A 24,593-nucleotide genomic window follows, 5' to 3' on the forward strand; every position below is an offset into this window, starting at 1 on the left:
AGATTGTCTGACCCGCGGGGACAGGGGGCAAGGACGGTCGAGAGATGAGAGACTCCTGTCCCAGTTGTCCAGCAGAGCCTGTTGCAAGGGACGGAGATGGAGTTGAGCAAAGGGAACCGCTTCGATTGCTGCAACCATCTTCCCCATGATCTTCATGGCGAAACAAATGGTTCGCGGACGAGGATGGCATAGCGCTCGGGCTCCCTGATGAAGCGCTTGGGCCTTGGACCGGGGAAGCAAGACCAGCCCCCTTGAAGTGTCCAGGATCATTCCCAGAAAGGAGATCCGACGGGCAGCAACGGGAGAGGACTTGTCCCAGTTGATCAGCCAGCCCAGGCGCGAAAGAGAATCCAGGGTAATGTGGACGCTTGACTCGCAGGCTTGGAAAGATGGGCCCTTTATGAGGAGATCGTTTAAGTAAGGTAACACGACGACTCCTCGAGAATGAAGGATGGCCATGACAGCCGCCATGACCTTGGTGAATACCCTGGGCGCCGTGGCAAGACCGAAGGGTAAAGCCGTGAACTGGAAGTGGTCCTCCATAACGGCAAAGCGGAGGAACCTTTGATGAGGTGGGAAAATCGGGATGTGAAGATAGGCATCCTTGATGTCTATCGAGGTCAAGAATTCCCCTCTTTCCATCGAAGAGATGACCGATCTGAGGGATTCCATCCTGAAGTGCCGGACTCTTACGCACTTGTTCAGGAGTTTGAGATCCAAAATGGGTCGCACCTTTCCGTCCTTCTTTGGCACGACGAAGAGGTTTGAGTAGAAACCTTTGAACCTCTCGTGTTCCGGGACCGGAACAATGACCCCGCTCTGGCGGAGAGCGTGAATGGCGCAAAGAAGAGCGCGAGACTGAGCTGCCGAACTGGGAAGACGAGAGGGGAAAAACCGAGTTGGAGGAGGAGAGGAGAACTCTATCTTGTAGCCAGACGATACCAGATCCCTGACCCATTCGTCGTGCACAACGGAGAGCCAGGTTTGCTGAAAAAGGAGTAGGTGTCCGCCTACTCTGATGGTATCGACTGGCACCGTTCCCGAGTCATTGAGACAGGAATCTGGGAGGTCTGGAACCTCGGGTTCTGGGCTGCCTCGGTTTCCCGCGCCAGGAAGGATTCGGCCTGAAGGAGGGACGAGCGTCTCTGTCTGTGCGGGCGGAACGGTCTGATCTGGGAAGACCGGAGGGGTTGGACCAGGCTGGGCTGGTACGAAAAGGCCGAAAGCGAAAGTAAGGCTGGCGCTGGAAAGCCGCCTTGGGCCTCTGTTGGGGAAGGAACTTGCTCTTTCCCCCTGTGGCGTCGGAAATAAGCTGGTCAAGCTTTTCGCCGAAAAGTCGCCCGCTTTGAAAAGGGAGGGAGATCAGAGATTTCTTAGAGGAGGAATCTGCGCGCCACTCCCTGAGCCAAAGAGCCCTTCTGATAGCGATGGCGTTGGAAGCCGCCGATGCTGTTCAATTCGCCGCGTCAAGGGATGCGAACATCACGTAATCGCTAGCCATGGCTAACTGCTTGGCTAGGTCTGCCATCTCAGACGGGAGGTCCTGTTCATTAATGGATTTCGCTAGAGCATCCGCCCAGGAAACCATAGCCTTGGTCACCCAAGCCGCGGCGAAGGAGGGGGACAGGGAAGAGCCAGAGGCTTCATACACTGAACGAGCTAGAAAGTCTAGCTGGCGTTCAGTGGGACTCTTAATTGAAGCGCCCTCCGGAACTGAAAGCGTTTTAGAAGCTAGGCGTGAGACCGGCGGATCGTCCAGTCTTTCACGAGATCCGCTGAGAAGGGATACTTTGATACCAGGTCCTTCTTACCCGTGAAACGCTTATCTGGATGCTCCCTGTGACGCCTGACTATATCCAGAAAGGCTGGATGAGAGGCAAAAGATTTGTGGGAACGTTTGGATCTGGTAAAAGAGACCGCGTGTTCCGGAGCGGAATTAGCGTCATCATCCACCTTAAGTGCGTGATTGACTGCAACAATGAGGGAGTCGACCGTAGCTCTGAACTCCGGGGCCTCCGGGTCCAATGATACCTCGGACTCATGATCAGAGTCGTGAACGCTGTGAGCCCCCAAAGAGGGTGAGCGAGAGGTGGAGCCGCCAGAGTCTGAGCGGCGAGGAGAGCGCTCAGGAGAGGTAGTGCGGATCCGTTTTCGGGATGACCGAGCCTCTTTATGGAGAGAGCGGCCCCTGCTGACCGACGATTCCCCTGCTATGGAGGGATCTCTTAACGCCTGTAACGGATTACCCCGTTCCCCGGGAGGATTTTGAATGGATTTGATGGCGTTGGCTAAAAAATCCACGGACTGCGAGAGTGAAGCGACCCACGGGGGGGACTAGGTACGCCAGAGTCGGTAGCGGTGGAGGGCTCCTGGGCACATGGAGCATCGCAGGCAGAGCAGAGGGGAGAACTTTGAGGCCTAGGAAGTGGGGCCTGGCAGGTGGTACACGCAGAAAAAAAGGTTGTATGCACCTTAGAGGATTTTTTTAGACCTAGACTGCGACATGATTCTAATGCAAAAAAACCCACAGGGGCTATAAACTGGCCTGGGAAGCAGAGGGCGACGCTGCAGAGGAGAAGCTGACGATGTCTCCTTACCCCGGTCCTGTGTCCCGCTGTCCTGGGAAGCCGGAGTGTGAAGCCTGAGATAGGAAACTGGCTGCACGTGGGTGCTGTGACACTGAGATGCGGCAGAGCTGGAGCTGCGGCGTGTAGTGAGGACCAAGATGGCCGCCGAGATCAGGAGAGAGATCTCGGCGGCTGCGAGAAGCGCCAGGGACCGGGGGCGGCGCCGCCGATGACGCGCATGAGTGGGCGGAGCCTATCGGCAGCGACCAGCGGCTAGGCCGAAGCCGGGGGCTAAATTTGCGGCCTCGGCCCGGCGCGCGGCCGCAAAGTGCCGACGCTTCAGCCCACCGATACTGCGCTACAGCCCCCAATGTGCCATGTTAGGAGGAGCCCTCCGGACCGCCGGCGACCCCCCCCCCCCCCCCAATCCCCCACGAGACACTTACCCCGAGGAGGTGAGAGGAGCCTTAGGATGGCTGGGACGGTGCAGGGGTTGGGAAGCCTCCATCCACCAGCCCCAGACAGGGGGGTGGAGAGGAACCGTCCACCACCTGAGTCACACAGAACATTGGTGATGCAGTGTGGTCTGCACGGACGCCACGGGGATAGGGCCACTGTACAGCCGAGGGTAGAACCTGGTGGACAGGGCAGATGTCCGGCAATAAAAAGGCCTGGCTGCAGAGGAGGATACTGGAGGAAAACACCAGTGCTCGTCTGTATAGAGCGGGGAGATCAGCGCCCTTTTAGGGAAAAAAACCGTCGCCCAAAAAAAGGTCAGCTCAGGCAGTGGCTCCCACGTCGCAGGAGAGGATACGGTGAGGTGAAACTCCCGTGCTCGCCTGTTGTTGGTTCGGGGGAGATCGGACCTTGAAAGAATCCGTCGCCCCCTTCGTCCGGAATAGATTAAAAAGAAAAAATCCGAGAGATTAAAAATTAGTGTGCCTCCTACGGACACTAAGCTTGAACTGGGTGTCTGGAAGCCAGTACGAGGGTGTATACTGCAGGGGAGGAGCTAACCTTTTTTTGTCTCAGCCTCCTAGTGACAGCAGCATAACCCATGGTCCTGTGTCCCCCAATGAGGCGAAGGAGAAATAAAAATTTGGGGGGCTAAAAATCATTTTTGTGGGAAAAAAAGTTTTTTTATTTTCACGGCTCTGCGTTATAAACTGTAGTGAAACACTTGGGGGTTCAAAGTTCTTACAACACATCTAGATAAGTTCCTTGGGGGGTCTAGGTTCCAATATGGGGTCACTTGTGGGGGGTTTCTACTGTTTAGGTACATCAGGGGCTCTGCAAATGCAACGTGACGCCTGCAGACCAATCCATCCAAGTCTGCATTCCAAATGGTGCTCCTTCCCTTCCGAGCTCTGCCATGCGCCCAAGCAGTGGTTCCCCCCCCCCCCCCCCCATATGGGGTGTCAGCGTACTCAGCACAAATTGGAAAACAACTTTTGGGGTCCAATTTATCCTGTTACCCTTGTGAAAATACAAAACTGGGGGCTAAAAAAATCATTTTTGTGAAAAAAAAAAAAGTTTTATTTTCACGGCTCTGCGTTATAAACTGTAGTGAAACACTTGGGGGTTCAAAGTTCTTACAACACATCTAGATAAGTTCCTTGGGGGGGTCTAGGTTCCAATATGGGGTCACTTGTGGGGGGTTTCTACTGTTTAGGTACATCAGGGGCTCTGCAAATGCAACGTGACGCCTGCAGACCAATCCATCCAAGTCTGCATTCCAAATGGTGCTCCTTCCCTTCCGAGCTCTGCCATGCGCCCAAGCAGTGGTTCCCCCCCCCCCCCCCATATGGGGTGTCAGCGTACTCAGCACAAATTGGAAAACAACTTTTGGGGTCCAATTTATCCTGTTACCCTTGTGAAAATACAAAACTGGGGGCTAAAAAAATCATTTTTGTGAAAAAAAAAAGTTTTATTTTCACGGCTCTGCGTTATAAACTGTAGTGAAACACTTGGGGGTTCAAAGCTCTCAAAACACATCTAGACAAGTTCCTTACGGGGTCTACTTTCTACAAAATGGGGTCACTTGTGGGGGGTTTTAATGTTTAGGCACATCAGGGGCTCTCCAAACGCAAAATGGCATCCCATCTCAATTCCAGTCAATTTTGCATTGAAAAGTCAAATGGCGCTCCTTCCCTTCCTAGCTCTGCCATGCGCCCAAGCAGTGGTTTACCCACAACAACTTTTGGGGTCCATTTTCTCCTGTTACCCTTGGTAAAATAAAACAAATTGGAGCTGAAGTAAATTTTTTGTGAAAAAAAGTTAAATGTTCATTTTTATTTAAACATTCCAAAAATTCCTGTAAAACACCTGAAGGGTTAATAAACTTCTTGAATGTGGTTTTGAGCACCTTGAGGGGTGCAGTTTTTAGAATGTGTCACACTTGGGTATTTTCTATCATATAGACCCCTCAAAATGACTTCAAATGTGATGTGGTCCCAAAAAAAAAAAAAACAAACGGTGTTGTAAAAATGAGAAATTGCTGGTCAACTTTAAACCCTTATAACTCCCTAACAAAAAATTTTTGGTTCCAAAATTGTGCAGATGTAAAGTAGACATGTGGGAAATGTTACTTATTAAGTATTTTGTGTGACAGATCTCTGTGATTTAGGGACATAAAAATTCAAAGTCGGAAAATTGCGAAATTTTCAAAATTTTCGCCAAATTTTTATTTTTTTCACAAATAAACGCAAGTCTTATCGAAGAAATTTTACCACTATCATGAAGTACAATATGTCCGTTGAAGCGTTCCAGAGTTATAACCTCATAAAGGGACAGTGGTCAGAATTGTTAAAATTGTCCCGGTCATTAACGTGCAAACCACCCTCAGGGCGTAAGGGGTTAAAAAGGAGTGGCAAAGTGCAGCTTTATCGGACGGGTAGCAGCCGCTGGCAGGTACTGCAGATCAGAGCAACGTGCGTAATTAATGAAGTTGCATTTTGCAGATGCATTCAAAGTGCTTACAACAGTCGGCTGCTGGAGCAAATAAAAGCAGATGGGTGAGTGTGACATTAATGACTTATGTAAAGATCAATGATATGTGACTAAACAAACCCTTTAACTTATTGCACTAGCTACTTGAAGTTCCAAATGGTTTAAACATTTTATAGGCAAAGTGCTTCACTTTGGGGAACGAACATTTTTTTCTTAGGCTAAATGGGCAGTGAGTCTACCAGTCATATAATGGGGGGTTTAAAAGTTAGTATCAATCACCAATATCCAGAGTTTTAAGCGTGGCCTAAAAAACGCATTTCTTCAGACTGACCTACCACTTCAACATACTTGTTAACGATCCGTGTTTTTCCCTTACAAAATTTTCTTCAAAACCAGGACCCTCGTATCTTCTGTTCTCACACCCTTCAAGCAATTAATAGCCCTCTGTGCATTTACTTTTACACATACTGGTTGGTTACCAGTTCATGCAGCATTACATGAATATCCTATTAAATTGATGGCTGGACCATATAATGAAAGTTATTGTTACCATGCACCTTTCCTGTCTCCCTGGTTCCTCATGGAAGGAAAGCTTGCTAGCAGGCCCTCGCTCCTCCTGTATCTGTTTACGTGATTGTTATACTATAATTTCTTTATTGTCTGTACAAATCCCCTCTAAAATGTAAAGTGCTGCGGAATGTGTTGGCGCTATAGAAATAATCATTGTTTAATTATCAGATTGACACATGTATGTACCTGCAAACCAAATTATATACAAACATGTACATATATCTATCACACACAAAAAAAAAAATGGAGCTCCACAAGGAAAAGTGTAGGTATATGTCCTGTATTTTTCAGACTCCAAAAATGTGGAGGAAAATGAAGGGTGCGTGTTTTATAGTCTGGATGTCACTAATCTGGCTTTGGTGGGGAGGTGAGTGAGGAGCAGCAGGTCACTGAAGGTAGGAGCTTGTTGCTGCGGCTAACTCCTGTACCCGCTACTAAAGAGAAATGAATATTCACTCCATTCCAAAAGGACTGAATATTCATCTCTCTTTAATAGCGAGCACAGTGTTCGCCGCAGCAGCCGCCTTCTCGCAGATGCCCAGCATTTGCGTGTGCCGGCTACTTAAGGCAATGAATATCCACTGCATTCCACTCGCACAGGCGTGAGATTCAATAAACATTCCTTCCCTTTAGTAGGGCACAAGTGAAAGCCGCGTAAGCTGCAGGAACCCAGCGGCTGACACTGTGCTCGCTAAAGAGCAATGAATACTCACTGCGCTCCACACAGTCCTGGCGTGGAGAACAGAGTTTTCCGGCAGTTGTCCTCGGCAGCTTATAAGCAGCGCACAACGTCACTGCTATGCCCTGCTTACAAGCATAAAGCAGCTGCTGGCAGAGGAGCAGGAGGCTGCGTGGGCATGCCGGGTAGGTAAGAATTTTTTTTTCCCCTTTGCTGGGGGTCCCTGCATACCAGGATACAGATGGGGTCCCTGCATACCAGGATACAGATGGGGTCCCTGCATACCAGGATACAGATGGGGTCCCTGCATACCAGGATACAGATGGGGTCCCTGCATACCAGGATACAGATGGGGTCCATGCATACCATGATACAGATGGGGTCCGTGCATACCAGGATACGGATGGGGGCCAATCATACCAGGATACGGATGGGGGCCAATCATACCAGGATACGGATGGGGTCCCTACATACCAGGATGGTGATGAGGGGGCCATGCATACCAGGACAGAGATGGGGGCCATGCATACCACGATAGGGATAGTAAGAATAGAATTGACCACATTTTTTACTTCTCTAAATTTCCTCCTATAAAACCTAAATGTCATATGGCCCCGTGCATCTCATAGTCCGAAAAATAAGGTATCTATTGATCAATGAAACGTAAACAAGCAAATAAAAAAAAAAAACCTGGCACATTCATCGGCCAATGTGAAAAACTGTTCTATCTATATTATGAACTCCTCTCGTCCCCAACAAGACGTGTCACAGTATTTCACCTGATCGTAGTTATCATGGCCATGGAAAAATGGCTCCTTTCTGAAGATCATGCTGGCCAGCATACAGCCCAAGCTCCACATGTCTAGACTGTAGTCGTACATCTGTGAAATACAAAAGTAAAATATGGCACAATACTGTACTTAACGTTGTAATGAGGACTTTGACAATTGGACTGGCTCCCTCGCTCAAGACTCAAAAGTTACAGCGTCAGCACAAAATAGAGCTCAGGTTTTCCAAAAACATACTGATATGGAATTTAGATTGTGAGCCCCATCGGGGACAGCGATGATAATGTGTGCAAACTGTAAAGTGCTGCGGAACATGTTAGCGCTATATAAGAATAAAGATTATTATTACTTTTACTTTTTTCTAAAAACAGCAACGAAAGTAAAAATTTGACGCTCACAGATCTACATGATGACAGCGGGAAGGATGAGCAGCACAGTGGCTCAGTGGTTAGCACTGCACAGCCTTACAGCGCAGGGGCCCCAGCTTCAAATTCAACCTAGGACAAAATCAGCAAGGTGTTTGCATGTTCTCCCTGTGTTTGCGTGGGTTTCCTCTGGGGTCTCCAGTTTCCTCCCACTCTCCAAAGACATACTGATAGGGAATCTAGATTGTGAGCCCCAATGGGGACAATGATGATATATGCATGTAAAGCTCTGCGGAATTAATGGCGCTACATAAAAGTGAGTAAAAAAAAAAAGTATGTCTTGTGTATTGAAATTAGCACCATGCTCTCCTCCACCTATAAGTTAGTTGTCAGCAAATAGTTGCCCCCTCCCCCCCCCACCACAATGTAGTAAGCAGCAGTTATACCTGATAATCAACAAGCAGCTCAGGACCCTTGAAGTATCTGGAGGCGACTCTCACATTGTATTCCTGCCCAGGATGATAGAACTCTGCCAGGCCCCAATCTATTAGTCGGAGCTGAAAAGAGACATGAAATGTAATTATGAAGCGGAGGACAACCCCGGTGAGAGGGACTGAGCGCAACACACCCATCCCCGCACTTACCTTTCTGTGCTCATGGTCAATCATAACATTATGTGGCTTGACGTCTCTGTGCATTATACCCATACTGTGGCAATAGTCCAGGGCCTGCAGGAGGAAGAAAATAATGCGGCTATAAACTAGTTTGTGACAAACACACACCCAATACTAATGTAGAAAAGAAAGCCATGCAGTACCTTTAATATTTCATACATGTAGAACCTAATGTCGTAATCTGTTAAAGTCTGATATAACTGCTGCGGAGAGGAAGAAAATTATTAAAATGAAAGGAGGAAGGAAAGGGAAAAACATTTCTGGCAGAACAAGCCATTTCTTGATACTCACCTTAAAATCTGTATTATTGACATGTTCAAAAACCAGCGCTGGTGTCCTGGACTGTAAGAGAAACAATAAATCAGATTATAAATGCCTAGGCCCAGCACAGATATCACGTTATCTAATACTGGGAGGTGTTGGCCGCTCACCACAGGATCTTTCACTATGTCAGCCAGTGTGATGATGTTGGGTCCGCCTCGCAAGTTCTCCAGAATCTTAATTTCACGCTTAATTTTCTTCTTCTTCACAGGCTAAAAATAAAAAAAGTGATGGCAAGAGGTGCAAGAAAGCAACCTTTTCAATACTAGAACAGTCATGACTCACCATTGTACGCATTCTGCTTGCCGTATTTGTGGTTTACTTTTCTCCTAGATTAATGCCTCACAAATGTTAAAAATTCTTAATTTTTGGAGAATAACCTGTCAGTAGGATTGTGCACAGTAACCTACAGTGACAGGATGGCGTTGTTATACTGATTAAAATGATACCTTGGTTGATTAAATCCATCTTGTGGTTGTTTAATCTTTGTTTTCAGTTAATGATATGCTTGTGCTCCAGGTGCCTCTAACTAGCTATAAGAAAAATCACCTTCTGCAGGCAGGTGGCGCAAGCACCATTTTCAGACTGATTTATTTTTATGATTCTCAGTCCTAAATTACAATAGACCAGAAAGCACTTCAATACACTAAACTCATATACCACGCTGATATGTAACGAACTATAACAGCAAGAATGTGCTTGCTGTTATAGTTCCTTAGATATCAATGATTTATTTTTATGAATTAATGTATACCAGATGCAATATATACATACATATATATATATACATATATCTCAGAGGCCTGGTGCCTGCGCACTGCAGTACTTTGCTCTGCCCTCAACAGAGCAAAGTACGCCTGTGCCGAAGCAAGGAGAGGACGTCATCTGATGAAGATAGGAGGCGCTGGACCGGACCGCAGATGCCCATCAGACCCGGACCGCAGCAGGACCGCACCTGGGTGAGTATAATCAACCTTTATTTCTCATCTTTCAGGTTACATCTGGGGCTTATCTACTGCATTACAGAATGCTGTAGATAAGCCCCTGATGCCAGTGGCCGCAGCTCATATACGATTTTGGGGGTGACATTCCCTTTAAAGGGAATCTTTACCCTGCTGGACGTATATAACCTGTGTCTCATATAAATGGTCTTGTTGATAAATGTTATATTCTGTCTTTATGTTAATGATTTCTTCCAGGTTCCGGAGCAGTGAAATCCCTGCCTCCTCTCCTTAATACAATCCTACCCCTCTCCCATGCACGTCATTTATGGCCCCGGAATCCCGTGGTTGTGGCATGCGCTCTCTCCAAATTACGTACCTCTTCCTACCTTCTGTGGGCACTGCATTCAGGGATCTTCTGAGCAGGTGACTTCCACTCTAGTGAACTCCAGCATGTGCATCAATATGGTTCTCTCCCCACTTCCTCCCTGCATAGTCATCACTATGTACACATGGTTCCTAGTGATGACTGTGAATGGAAGAAGTGGGGAGAGCACCTTATCGGAACGCATGCCAGAGGTCAGTGTGACTCGCCTGCGCAGAAGATCCCTGAATGCAGTGCCCATGGAAGGGAGGAAGAGGTACGGATTTTTGAGGGTGTGCAGAGAACAGGTGCAGGATTCTGGAACCATAACTGACGTGCATGGGAAAGGCGTAGTATTACAATGAAGGCAGAGATTTCTTCCAGGCACCGCACGCCCCGAAGCCTTTGAAAAAATCATTAGCAAATGGAAAGAATATGACATTTCTCAACATGAAATGATCAGGTTCATTTAAATCATTCTATGACTCTCACTTTCATATTTTTTTTTTTTATAGGCACTTTAAAAAAAGTGTATTAGGTAAACCTTGTTGCTTTTCTTCAGGCGCTTTCTCGGTACTGGTGAGAGGTGGGACCACCATAATAGTTAAAAAAAAAAAAAAAAAATACGGTCGATATCCCTAAACAATTTATTGAAAAAAAAAATTGCAAATGAGCATCAAGTCTGCATTCAGACAACATAAATAGGACTACACCCACCTTCAGAATTTTTACGACGACCTTTTCATTATTGGTGATGTTAATGGCTTCGAAGACTTCACTGTACTTGCCCCGGCCAAGTTTCCTTACCAGTTGGTAGTCATCCTGGTTTCTGTAACAGGAAAACATTTTTCAGCAGATTCACATTAGAACCTTGCAGACATAAATCAGTCATTTATCACCAGACACCAGCTCAGATTGGACCTTTCTTCTGGGTAGAGGAAAGCTCTCCATCTAGAAGGGAGGGTCAGAGCTATGACATTATCAGGTGTAGGACTATGAACCCTGCTTAATGTCAGGAAAGATTTAGCCATCTGCACTTATGACCCTCGTCACTTGGGAGGAGCCAGGAACAAGGGAGAGAATATATGCAATTACTGCAAGCACTGATCCACAGCCAGAAAAATGCTCAGGTGACGTGCACAGAAAGGCCTATCAAGCACGAGGCTGATTTATGGTACTTCTGTATAGCATAAGGACCGACTGCTCACCCCCAAGAGAAAGAAGGGTGTTTATCAAATGACTGATACTGTGGTATTCGAATTACTAGAAATCATTTTCAACGCAGAATCCAATACAAGAGCCATCCAGAATAGCTGTAATTTTCTTACTTTGTTTACCTGGTGCCAAAAGCAAGGAAGTGTGATACCAATGCATTGTGTATCAGTTATCTAAGGTGATCAGGGGGTGCTGTGAAATGGCAGAAACTTAAAAGCAAGTCACCAACACAAATGGTAAGCGTTTCACAGCTACTGACTTAAAACTGGAGAGTCACGTTAAAGGGGGGGGGGGGGTTGTCCATTACTTTCATATTAATTACCAAAACTTAGGATGAGTTATCAATATCAGATCAATGCAGGGTATTATCACAAGGCTCCCAGACATTGACCAAAGGAGAAAAAGCTCAGCTCTGTACTCTGATCAGTGGCCATTGCCATGAAGTAAACCTCTGTTCCATAGGATCTGAGCTACAGTTCTTGCCAATGGCCACTACATATATTAAGTAGTGCTTTTTTGGCTCCAGTCAATGTATAAATCTGTCTGGTGCCGGAGCAAGCACTGTGGGGGGTGCCGGGTGTCAGACCCACCAATCTGACTGCACTGCTAACTAGTGTATTAGATAAAGACGCAGTGGATGAAGGGAATATAGAAGCTGCACACATTCTTTCAGCTTGCTCTTTCATATTGCCCATCATTAACCCAGGATAAAACGTGATATTACTTGTATGAGGCACTGCTGCAATAATAAGAGACTCACCCCCATTCTACAACATGAGACTCGTAATCCCAATACTCCCGGGGTCTGTGTGTGTTCACATCCGTGTAGACACGGGCCCGGCTTGGCACAGGACCCGACATGGCGGTCTGATTGGCGGCCAGAGATGGACAGCGACGTTACAGGCCCAATGAAAGTAGTTGTTCGACGGAGGAGTCTCACTGCAAAGAAAAGAGAAAATGGTTTTAGCAAGAACTTAAAACTTACCCCAACGTACATGAAATCCCACAGACCTCATGCTAAAAGCAATCGTCCATAGAGAGCTCTACTGACTACACTTAGCTCTGTGTTAATAGCAGAAAAGCAGTACCGAAACTTTATCACTCGGCCCAGCTGGGCCAATTACATCATCTCGCCATTTCCCTGTGAAATATTGTAGTCAATAAGATAGAGGTGGCAATGTTTTCAGCCAATACCACCATTCACCGTGTGAACATCTGGAACCACAGTTATGTCCTGAAAGTTCCAGGCCATGTTCTGCAGGAAATTTTGGCTCCTCTCCCCCTCGTACACTATGGTACACCATGCCGCCACACACTGCTTCATGCAGCATTATCCACCAATTAAACAGTAACTTGACACGGCCAAAGCCTGCAGTGCAAAACAGATCAATGCCTGCTCACTGCACCGACACTAAAGTACAGCTACAAGAAAAAACCCTCCACTGTAGCATTAATGGTGGGCAATACCTATTACCATTAGTAAAAATGGCACAACAACACCCTATAACAGAGCGATCGAGTAACCATTGCATATGCCTGGTCCACTCCATCTGCGGCTCTAAGAAAAGAATGGATACAAAACACTCAGCTGGGAGTGCAGCCAAAATTCAGAGAACTATATGCAATTAAACAAACGGAAAAATGCATATAGACTTGCCGCCCACCGAAATATTGGAAAAAAATAAAAAATAATCTAAATCCACAATATAAATGTAGGCTTAATGGAAAAGTCCACTCTACAAAATCTTAGCTAGGAAGGCCACATTAGCTTTGTTTTAAAAGGTTAGTACCCTTGGGGTCCCAGTTACAGTATTGCTTGTACACCAGTAGTTAACTACGACACTCCTGCACAATGTCTTTTCCTAAGCTTTGCCAATGAATGGATGGGAGATAAACCTATGTATGTAGTATAAGGCTACGTTCACATTTGCGTTGTGCGCCGCTGCGTCGGCGACGCAACGCACAACGCAAATAAAAACGCACGCGAAAACGCTGCGTTTTGCGACGCATGCGTCGTTTTTTTGCCGAAATTTGGACGCAAGAAAAATGCAACTTGTTGCGTTTTCTGCGCCCGACGCTTGCGGCAAAAAAAACGCATGCGTCGCACAACGCATGTCCATGCGTCCCCCATGTTAAATATAGGGGCGCATGACGCATGCGTCGCCCGATGCAAATACGCAAAACGCTAATGTGAACGTAGCCTAAGAGGCACTGCCGAGGTTTCCTGGGGTCCTACTGGAGGGGGCTCATAAGCATGAAGACTGCGGATCTCAACAGGAAACTCAACAGGAGCCAGCAGGAGAGAAGTTTTCCATGGTGCCGCTTATGTGAGAACAAGCAGCAGCTGTATATAATTATAAAATGTAGGTGGGAGCAGTAAAATCCAATTAGAGCCACCCCTCCTACTTTCTGTGGACTCGACCATAGTGTAATAGACGTCACTGCCAACCTACCAGTAGATGCTAAGCCAGGGACACATCGGAAGTGCACACATTGCACACTGATTGGGCACACAAGCGCTGCAACATATCGAGGCAAGAGAGCTGGCTATAGCCATTAGATAACTGAAGCGAGCACTCGTATAGGTGGGTATTCAAAACCGATCAGAAAGTCAGCTTCTCACAACAAGCGCCACCTTCTACAGTCATGGGCATCCTCTTCCACGGCCATCATGCCGGAACTTGACGTTACGTGCCGCAATGCACATCCCTCACTGATGTCTGAGGCTTAAAGCCAGAAGCCACGGCCTGGACTGAAGATGCACACGATTGGGAATAGAGGAGGCATGGAGAGCTTTACTATTTGTCTGGCCCTATAGAAGCCACCATTATATGGAATTGCAAAAAGGAAAAAAAAACAAAAAAAAAAACATGCATTCCCGTGGATACAATTTTTTTTTTTTTTAAATGTGAGAATTCAATTACACTTGATTACATTCACTCATCCCTACCCCACATGTAACAACCTATATAGATGTAATAAAACAGGTCAGCAGAAACCACAGATTACAGACACATTCTTAAACCAGGGTGTTCAAGCTAATGTCAGAGCAGTTTGTTGTATTTGAAAAGTTCCAAGGGCACCGATACACTAAACACAATAAAGTGACATTAATGACGAAAAAAAAAAAAAAAAAGGTCACAGAAAGGGCAACCCCTTTGAGACCAAAGTGCCATAAAACAGCACAGACAAGGCCTATCCCTTGTGGAAACCTGCAGCGTGCAGGCGCCGGGAAAGGTCAGAGAGGCCCGATGCCTGTGCACCGCAGTACTTTGCTCTGCCCTCAACAGGGCAGACAAAGTACGCCTGCGCCGGAGCCGCTGCGTGAATACAAGAATACTTCATCGTATGAAGATGGGAGGAGCCGGACCAGACCGCAACACCCATCAGACCCAAAAAGAACCGGGACCACCCCTGGGTGAGTATAATGTAATCTGTTTTTCTTACCTTTCAGGTTACATCGGGGGCTTATCTACAGCGTTACTGAATGCTGTTGATAAGCCCCTTTTACCAGTGGCCTTAGCTCATATAAGATTTTTGGGGTGACAGATTTCCTTTAATACAGATTGGTGGAGGTCACTCTGGGACCACTCCAATCCAGAGAATTAAAGGTGCCATACTAATGTTGAATCTTGTCTCCTGACTTTCCTGCTTCATTTGAATGGGGCTGCATCGAATCTCTTCCCCCCCCCCCCCCTACAGCAGGTTAGGGTGCCATTGTGCAGGGAAACAGTGGACACAATGGTAAACTATCACTGTGGTCCCCTCATTCCCTGGATTGGTGGAGGTGTGAAAGGTCAGATAATCATTGATCATACCGTTTGACCTCAGGACCTGCAGATGTATTAAGGGGACATGATCGGGCTGGATTTACAGCCTATTAATGATGGCCATAAAGAAGTCTAGCACTCAACTTAAGCGGCGATAGATTTGATTTATTTGTAGCACTTGTAAATCAAGTCTATCGCCGCTTAAGTTGAGTGCTAGACTTCTTTATATTTATATTGAAGGTCTGGGAACCTAGTCCAAGCACCACAGTATAGCTGGGCACACGGTGTTTTCTCTCAAATATTAATGATGGCTGTCATTCACTGAAAGCAAGCAGAGATTTTGAAAATTATCAAGAACATTAAATGTATTAAAAAGTTGCAAAACTTGTAATCACAAACTTATTAGGGTTTCATTACATAAAATTGGGAAGGAAAAAAAAACAAAAAAAAAACATCCAGGGAGCAGAGATCTTTAGGCGAGATGTAAAGTAGAGCAGTCACAGGATCGTTATTCTCCACGACAAACATAACGCTTTTCACATCTTGGCGCACATGACACTAAAAATAGCGCATGTTCTACTTTGTGTTCAGAGCATCAAAACAAGCAAGATTTATCCAAGCCACCCCCCCATCGATTCCTGATGCATCTTCATCCTGTCTGGGGGCGAACTGGTCGGCCACACACAGACCCCATCTACCTTGAGGGTCCTTGGCCTGCTACAAGGTGGGTCATCTCCCTTGCTGTGCAACATGGTGCCTTAGGCCTTCCAAAACAATATGTTAATGTCCATGTCCACAAGGGTGTGCCTAGTTTTTACACTTAGTAGCTCAAAAGCCAATATCAGGCTTTTATAAACTCTTCCACGTAAGCAGCAGCACTTTCCAGAGCACCATTGTTTGCCCAGTGATGAGTTTTTTTCTCCCACTGTCAAGGGAAGAAGAAGAAGAAGAAGAAAAAAAAATGATACTGAGTGGTTATGGTGTCAATATAACGGAAGTACAATTTTGGAAAATATTTTCTTTCATACACAGATCCTACAGATGTTCAAAGAGGAGTCAGGCATGGGGAGAGGATAAAAGTGACCAAAAGAAAATAAGACTAGTAAAGCCCACCAAAACAGAGTTTGCATGTGTTTTTCTCCAGCAGGGAAAGGAGAATAACAATGCAAGACCCTCTGCTGGCAGCTTTTCAAATGGGAACTGCAGAAGACCCCTATAAAATTAGTCTATTTTCTAAATGCATAAGTATTTAATAGAAAACTGCTTTAAAACTTTGCTCAAAGCTACAAATACAAACCCAAGCAAAAAAACATCTGAAGTTGCTCATCTAATTCCTGTGCCATGTCCCAGTGGTAACATCCTGTATACTAATGAAGCTAGTGGTTGCCTGCATCGGTCATCTGACGTATATGGGGTATAACAGAAGACCATCAAGGAGGGCCAAGGGCAGACCTTTAGGGTATAAGCGCACACTGCGGATTTTGCTGCGGATCCACAGCCGCGGGTCCGCAGCAGTTTCCCATGAGTTTACATTACAATGTAAATCTATGGGAAACAGAAAACGCTGTGCCCATGCTGCGAAAAAAAAAAATGTGCGGAAACGCAGCATGTCACCTCTTTCTGCGGATTCCACAGCGGCTTTACACCTGCTCCAATAGAAAACCGCAGGTGTAAAACCGCAGTGAAATCCGCATAGAAACCGCGGTTAATCCACAGTAAGTCTGCAGCAAAAACGCAGCGTTTTTGCCCTGCAGATTTATCAATTCCGCTGCGGAAAAATCCACAGAGGACCATTATACGTGTGCACATAGCCTTAGCCATAGGGATTAAATGTGCGAGAATAGATACCGTATATAGATTTTTTTAAGTTATGTAATAATTTGTTATTTGGTAAAGTTTTAGATAACTTTAGAAACTCCTTGACTATTAGTCATGTAATCATCTGCATGGAGGACGTGCAATCATACAAGTATCCCGCATCATGAGATCTGTACACCAGAGAGGAACAAACTACGCACCCACCAGGTTCCAAAAACCTAACCAATCTGAAACCCTGTGATATGTAATGAGCTAAGGACCAGGACAACTTCATAGATCTGGAAATTGGATTAAGATATTTTTTAAGATTCGGGGGAAGAATAAGAAATGCACTGTGCAGCATAAAGGGGAATGTTTGTATTGAAAAACACCTACAACAAGCACAGTGGATACTGGCCCTCCCCAGGTCCAGCACCACCTCACTGCTCCAGTTGGTCTCAGTGTTTTGGCTGCAGCAGTTAAGAAAAGTTAAATGCTCGCCCAGTGGATAAGATGTGAATGCTGACAGTCATTAAGCCCATTCTGCAGCCTGTAATACCTAGTAAGACAGAGGATGTAGAAGATGCAAAAACTGTAATTACAAAAATTATTTTCAGCCAATAACCTGCATTTCAGAAAAAAATATAACTGTGTCTGAGCCCAAGTTATTGCAGAGGTGAACATACCCAATGCATAGAATATACTGTACATTGGTATTGCACCTTCCTCGTCCATTCACCTGTGCACACCCATGCAGCTGTCTGCACAGATGACAGGTGATCAGATCTTGTACCCAGCAGGCGAGACTAAAATACACGATAAACGAGTAATAAGATCAGTGCCACATTTAGCCACTTATCACAAACGGATTTACAGCCTAAGCACAGACTTTACCTCTAGTTATATGCCGACACCTGAAATCAGGACACCAATGGCAACCCTAGGGCGGACAGCCAACATGAACCTCCTGAATCGAAGCTCCTATAGTGCCCCCCTCATGATCAGTTGTACACAACATTGAATGCAGGGGGGGGGGGGGGGGGGGGGGTTTAAGTAGGCTTCTGCCTATAAGGCTATGTGCACACGTGGCAGATTTGACTGTGGAATTTTCAGTGCAGATTCTGCATTTCTTTGCATAAAACAGGTCAGAATCTGCGCCTTTTTTTTGGTATGTGCACACGTTGCAGATTTTTGTTTGGATTTCTTCCTTTTTTCCCCCTGCAGATTCCTATTATAGAATAGGTGCAGAAACGCAGGAGATCTGCAGAAAGAATTGACATGGTCCTTTTTCGAATTTGCTGCGTTTTCCGTGCAGAATTTTCTGCACCATCAGCACAGGATTTTCTTTTGCCATTGATTTACATTGTACTGTAAATCACTTGCCGATCTGCATTTCTGCGCGCAAAAAAACGCTGCAGTTCTGCAGGAAATCTGCAACGTGTGCACATACCCTAAAAGCCAGAGCTGTCAGACAGAGGAACTCCCCTCCCCCAAGGAGGATCGCCATCATGAATAAATCCAAACAAATCTATTCTTCACCACGTGATGCTGCAGCGTGGTTTTCAAAATGGTGGTTTCTACGATGGAGCAAATATGAATGACGCAGTGGGCACTGCTATTGCATATTGCTATTGTGACCATGGGCAAATACTAATCCCTACAGAACTTATTTTTCCCCTACTGGTTCCTGACCACTCGGGGTGCCCGTACTGATCTGGAGACCACTGCACATTCGCACTAGCATCTCCACCCGTATTTTTAACTTTACCATAGCCCCTCTCCTTTTAATCAAGAAGGGGTTTCCATGCAAAATTGTAGTCCACATGACACTACTCATGCTCAACCATGAGGGGAGCAAAAAAAAAAAAAAGGGCAACTAACTACTTTGGTGATTTCATCATGACCCCGAATTATATGAATGGATGCCGTGTGGTAGGTATACCAGGGCAGTGGGCCGTATGCAAAGGTTCAGACCTTGACTCCTTCATAAACTGCCCATAATTCGCTATAATATAGTAGAACAGTAATAAGACCATCAGTGGCGACTCTGATTGATAGGAACATTGATATTGCCAGATCTAAACTTCTCAAAATCCCTATGAAAGTTAATAATTTAACCAATATTAACTTTAAAACGAAGATTTCCACCGACTCCACAGCTCTGGTGTATACATACCCTCACCGGGCAATAACAGAGTTTCTGCGCTTTCAGTCTACAAAAATATTTACCATACTCACCCCTGACAGTCAGTCCCATGTTGTCACTTAGGTTTACCAGGCGGCAGGGACTTTGCATCCATAGTAACAGCACATGATCGTGCTTCCAATAACTACAGCAGGGCATTATGTCATATAGTAAGTATCACTGATCTACCTCTGACCACTACCTTAAAAATGGGGGGAAAGATAAATTAATACACTTTTTTTTACTTTCTTCTGGCCCAGGTGGCGCTCCTTGGTACCCAGTACTGTACTAACATCCAGCGGGCAGGGGAGGAAGGTTACGTGATTGCTGCAGCCAATGATCAATGTCAGCATTGACACCGGTCTGGGAGGGAAGCTTTTTCCTCCCTGAGCCGATTAGTAAGGTGTCGCACAGTAGTCGACAACACCTTTATCATTTAGATCATAAAGCGGAAAATCATTTTTTTGGGGAGAGGTGGCTTTCATGTAAATGTTACCTATACAGGTATACGTTGCACATGGGTGCGACCTCAGCGAGGTATCGAGGGTGACAGATCTGACAGTAGCGTCAGGCCGGAGGGCACACACCTGACGTGGTCACACCGTAACGGCATCATGGAATCAGTTCTGATCGGAGATGAACCCGCTTCATATTTACATCCTCCGCATCACGTCCCCGGGGGAGAGATACAATTGCACAATAAACAGTTCTTCGTGGTAACGCACAGACGCAGTCATGTGACAGGCACTATAAAGTCAGGACTAGTGTGACAAATTAGTCTCTGAGGTTAGAAATGCAAGAAAAGTTCTATATCTCATAATGGGACATCACAAGACACAGACAACCCCCATCCTCCCCCAGGAGAGCACCCATCCTCCACAGCTAATAACCAAACGAGACATCATCCACATCCCCTCACCCCCCGGACTGTCCCTGCAAGGCCTCCTCCATCCCGGCACCACACCCGGAGGCCCCCATCCCCCGCCTCACCTAACACCTGAGGCCTTAGGAGGCCCCCGGCGCCGCCATCACTCAGGCCTCGGCCACCTCACGTTACCCTGGATCTCCCCGGAAAGGATACCCCGCCCCCTCCTCTTCACACCCGGAGATGGCGGGCGTCCAGGTAACGCCAGGCTCCGCCCCGCGGGGGGCTCCTCTCTGAGTGCTGCCACCGCGCCCAGTTCCCCCCTCACCCCAGACCCGGCTCTCAGTCCCCGCACCTGCTGTTCCCGCTCCCCGCGGCCGCCGCTCCCGCCGGGATCACACAGACAATATGGCGGAGACACACGGCCGCCAGCCGCAGGGACCACAGCGAGGCTGACCGGAAGCGGAAATACACTCTGAAGGCAGCCGAAAAGGGCGGGTAATTCCGGCTGCCATCTTGTGAGTGGAAACTAAACCGTGCTTAGATGACTTAGAACCGAAATTTAACGGCAGTGAGGGGACTAGTAGACGTCTATGTAGGGGGTGGGAGAGCGGGTAACGGGGGAGTAAAAGCTTCCGCAGGGCCGCGCTCGTTAAGTTTACCTCACCTGACTAAGCAGAAAAAAATTCTTGCCAGTCGCAAGATGGCGTCCAGTGGCGTTTGTAGGCTGGTGTACGCATGCGCACAGCGTCCGAGCGGTAGTAAGGGCATTGTGGGAATTGTAGTTCTAGAAATTGATATTTTTTTTCCTGTTTTCCAATGTGAAGCTATGAGTCTATGACATAATACAATAAATATAGACGTGTGATGATGGCGCCTGGTGGTGGACGGATACGGGGGTGGGGTTGGCCTGGACCTGAGTTGTAGGGTCAAGGCTGGGATCACTCAGCAGGGTCCTTGTAGTAAAGCTGCCTGCAGTGAGCGGGGGTATCAGGTTCTGTCACACGAATATGAGATGTGCCCACACCTGAGGGATGAGTGTAGGAATGGGGGATGCCATTACCACATACTGCACCATAACCCCCAGCATGCATCCGTCTGGTCACTTGGCTTCATCCGCGTCCACGTAACATCCGACACGTGGCGACTGTCGCCCTCCCGTCCCCTACATCACAGCTTTTACCATGGAACACGATCGCCCTCACGTTCAACATTTCTGACAACTTCTCAAATTTGCAAAATGGCACCCAGTACGGTTGTCACTAACCCGCTCCGTCTGATGCCGCGAGGTCGGATCCATACATTGCAGAAATCACACTACAGTCACCAGCGGAGGAGGTTTTCATAATCCCAACTGCACGGACCAAACCTGCAGAATGTTTTTAAATGGGTCGTCCACTTTTGGGGACAATTCTATGTCTTAAAGGGAACCTGTCACCTGAATTTGGCGGGACCAGTTTTGGGTCATATGGGCGGAGTTTTCAGGTGTTTGATTCACCCTTTCCTTACTCGCTGGCTGCATGCTGGCCGCAATATTGGATTGAAGTTCATTCTCTGTCCTCCGTAGTACACGCCTGTGCAAGGTAATCTTGCTTTGCGCAGGCGTGTACTACGGAGGACAGAGAATGAACTTCAATCCAATATTGCGGCCAGCATGCAGCCAGCGGGTAAGGAAAGGGTGAATCAAACACCTGAAAACTCCGCCCATATGACCCAAAACTGGTCCCGCCAAATTCAGGTGACAGGTTCCCTTTAAAGAGAACAGCAAATAAATAACGGACCCTGTAATACTCAATGGGAGCCCTCTGCTTCCGTTACACAAGGGTCTTCTATTGGTCACAAATTCTGCATGTCTGTTCCTAAAACAGAAGTGTGAACTTAGCCCGATACATTGCAAATGTTACTGTTCCAACCAGTGTGGCCTTACCTACATCAAATCCGCACGCATTACCGGAGGATCAAAGACATTCTGATAGGGAATTTAGATTGTGAGCCCCAATGGGGACAGCGATGATAATGTGCGCAACCTGTAAAGCGCTGCGGAATATGTTAGCGCTATATAAAAAAAATAAAGAAAAAATAAAGATCTTGATACCGCATGTCCCGCTATACAGTGCAAAAGGAGAAATTTGACGTGAAACTGTGCAGAAAAAATGTATATTTAATTTGCGCTGCAGGTTAATTTATGCATAGACATTTTTTTTGCAGTGTTTGGATATTTATTAAAATCACATCCACTTTGCTGCCACTGTAAATCCACTGCAGATTTTCTACTCACAAAACTGAACAAAATCCACTGCATGTTAGCGCAACTTAAAGGGGTTGACCGATCAGCTGTTATTAGAAGCAGCAGGAAGTAGCAACTTTATCATTACTATAGTGGCTGGGTAATTCAGATCCCCTCCCCCCATTCATTTGAATAGGGGGGGAGGAAGTGTGGATCTGTAGTACCCAGTTGCGGCCACTACACTTATGATGGCGCATCTGAGAACTTCCCGCTGGGATCGGTAACAGCTGATTGGCGGGGATGCCGAATGTTGCAGCCTCACTTATCAGATATTGATCCTATCCTAATGATAAGCCCCAGCAATAGAAAAAAGTAGAGGTCAATCCCTTTAAGGGTTTAACCATATGCAACTCTACCGGCAAATTTTGCCCAAATTGTTGGTAAAATCTGCCCGTGAAATCCGTGGTGGAAATTCATTGAAATAGTTGACATGTTGCGGATTTAAACAGTTTGTCCAAGACTATTTTTTTTACTATGTGCCTAAAACTAACAGGCAGGTAGGCGCTAACTACCTGCCTGTTGTGCCCGGCGCCGATCTCTGCCGGAGATTCAACGATTTCCTCTGATATCACAGTGACAAGGCGTGATATCCACTCTGTCGACAGGGCGTGACTGCCGACATCATGCTGATTGATGTGCTATCTAACAGTGAAGAGACAGCTGTCAATCAGCATGACGGCAGTCACTCCCTGTCAACAGAGAGGAAGAGGATGAGCTGCTCTCTTGACGTGGAGCAGCCGAATCACCTTTAGGGTCCCTCAGTGACCGCTCTGTGCCGGCGCTAGATATAACAGGCAGGCAGGTACTTAAAGGGACACTGTCACCTGAATTTGGAGGGAACAATCTTCAGTCATGGAGGCGGGGTTTTGGGGTTTTTGATTCACCCTTTCCTTACCCGCTGGCTGCATGCTGGCTGCAATATTGGATTGAAGTTCATTCTCTGTCCTCCATAGTACATGCCTGCACAAGACAAGATTGCCTTGTGCAGGCATGTACTACGGAGGACAAAGAATGAACTTCAATCCAATATTGCAGCCAGCATGCAGCCAGCGGGTAAGGAAAGGGTGAATCAAAAACCCCAAAACCCCGCCTCCATGGCTGAAGATTGTTCCCTCCAAATTCAGGTGACAGTGTCCCTTTAAAAACAAACCGGCAGGTAGTTGTTAAGGCCATAGTAAAGAAAAAAATTCATGGGCAAACCTTGAGAGTTTCTTAAGAGTACGGATGAGGTTGGGTAGTCTCGTCCATTTTGCTACTACTGTAAGCATTACTGGTTTGGATGGCTAATTCCGCAGTCTATACGCTACCTACAAAAATAGCCCAATAATAAAACCTCACTAGTAGCCCTAGTTTTCGGTTCTGAGCGACAATGCGCTGAGCCCACAGACATTTAAGCTGTCACTATTTTTAACAATTGCCACTACAATTAGTGAATCTGTGACAATTAGCAGTACACTACACGCAGTTTTTGCAACAACCACAATGTGTGAATAAACCAAAAAATAAATTTACACATCCAAGCGCTTAAAGGGGTTTATTTTTAAATTATAAATATTTACAACGTTTTCATATTTTTGCATGCGGAAAAGCTCCCCTTGAAGCTCATCAAGAGAATGCCAAGAGTGTGCAAAGCAGTCATTAAAGCAAAAGGTGGCTACTTTGAAGAACCTAGAATATAAGACACATTTTCAGTTGTTTCACACTTTTTTGTTAAGTATATAATTCCACATGTGTTAATTTATAGTTTTGATGTCTTCAATGTGAATGTACAATTTTCATAGTCATGAAAATACAGAAAAATCTTTAAATAAGAAGGTGTGTCCAAACTTTTGGTCTGTACTGTACGTCTATGGGAGCAGGAACGAGACCAGAACGAGGAACATACAGACTTACACTGATAGCTTGTGACCGCTGCTTCTGACTTCCGGTCAATCAAAAGTTGTGTTTACAAGATGGCGACGCGGGACTTGGAAAGGCTACGTTCACATTTGCAACGTAGGGCGCAGCGTCGTCGACGCATACCGACGCATGCGTCATGCGCCCCTATCTTTAACATGGGGGGCGCATGGACATGTGCCGTATGCGTTGTCATGCGTTTTATGACGCATGCGTTTTTTTGTGCGCCAGACAGGACGCGGACGACGCTACAGGTTGCAGTTTTGATGCGTCAACATTTCCAAAGAAAAACGCATGCAACGCACCTGCGTCATAAATGCGCCAAAAAAACACATTAGTGTCTATGAAAAACTCATAGGG

At 46.4% G+C, this 24,593-nt stretch overlaps 1 protein-coding gene across 6 annotated transcripts in view; it reads right to left on the reverse strand.

Moving 5' to 3' along the window:
* Nucleotides 1–20,524, reverse strand: part of CSNK2A1 (casein kinase 2 alpha 1) — a 34,636-nt gene extending 14,112 nt beyond the window's left edge. For 2 of the 6 annotated variants that reach the window (XM_069751031.1, XM_069751028.1), the window contains exons 1-9: nt 20,406–20,524; nt 12,194–12,372; nt 10,936–11,047; nt 9,024–9,125; nt 8,884–8,934; nt 8,736–8,792; nt 8,563–8,646; nt 8,365–8,475; nt 7,545–7,646 (exon numbers count right to left, since the gene is read on the reverse strand). In XM_069751031.1, coding sequence (XP_069607132.1) covers nt 7,545–7,646; nt 8,365–8,475; nt 8,563–8,646; nt 8,736–8,792; nt 8,884–8,934; nt 9,024–9,125; nt 10,936–11,047; nt 12,194–12,294 — 720 coding nt within the window. In that variant the 5' untranslated portion in view covers nt 12,295–12,372; nt 20,406–20,524. Of the gene's footprint in view, nt 1–7,544; nt 7,647–8,364; nt 8,476–8,562; nt 8,647–8,735; nt 8,796–8,883; nt 8,935–9,023; nt 9,126–10,935; nt 11,048–12,193; nt 12,373–20,175; nt 20,302–20,405 lie in introns of those variants that run through there. The other 4 variants (XM_069751029.1, XM_069751026.1, XM_069751030.1 and 1 more) reach the window with 3 other exon arrangements.
* Between the last annotated feature and the right edge of the window lie 4,069 nt (nt 20,525–24,593).

Source organism: Ranitomeya imitator, chromosome 2 (assembly GCF_032444005.1).
Source record: "Ranitomeya imitator isolate aRanImi1 chromosome 2, aRanImi1.pri, whole genome shotgun sequence".
Classification (NCBI taxonomy): Eukaryota; Metazoa; Chordata; class Amphibia; order Anura; family Dendrobatidae; genus Ranitomeya; species Ranitomeya imitator.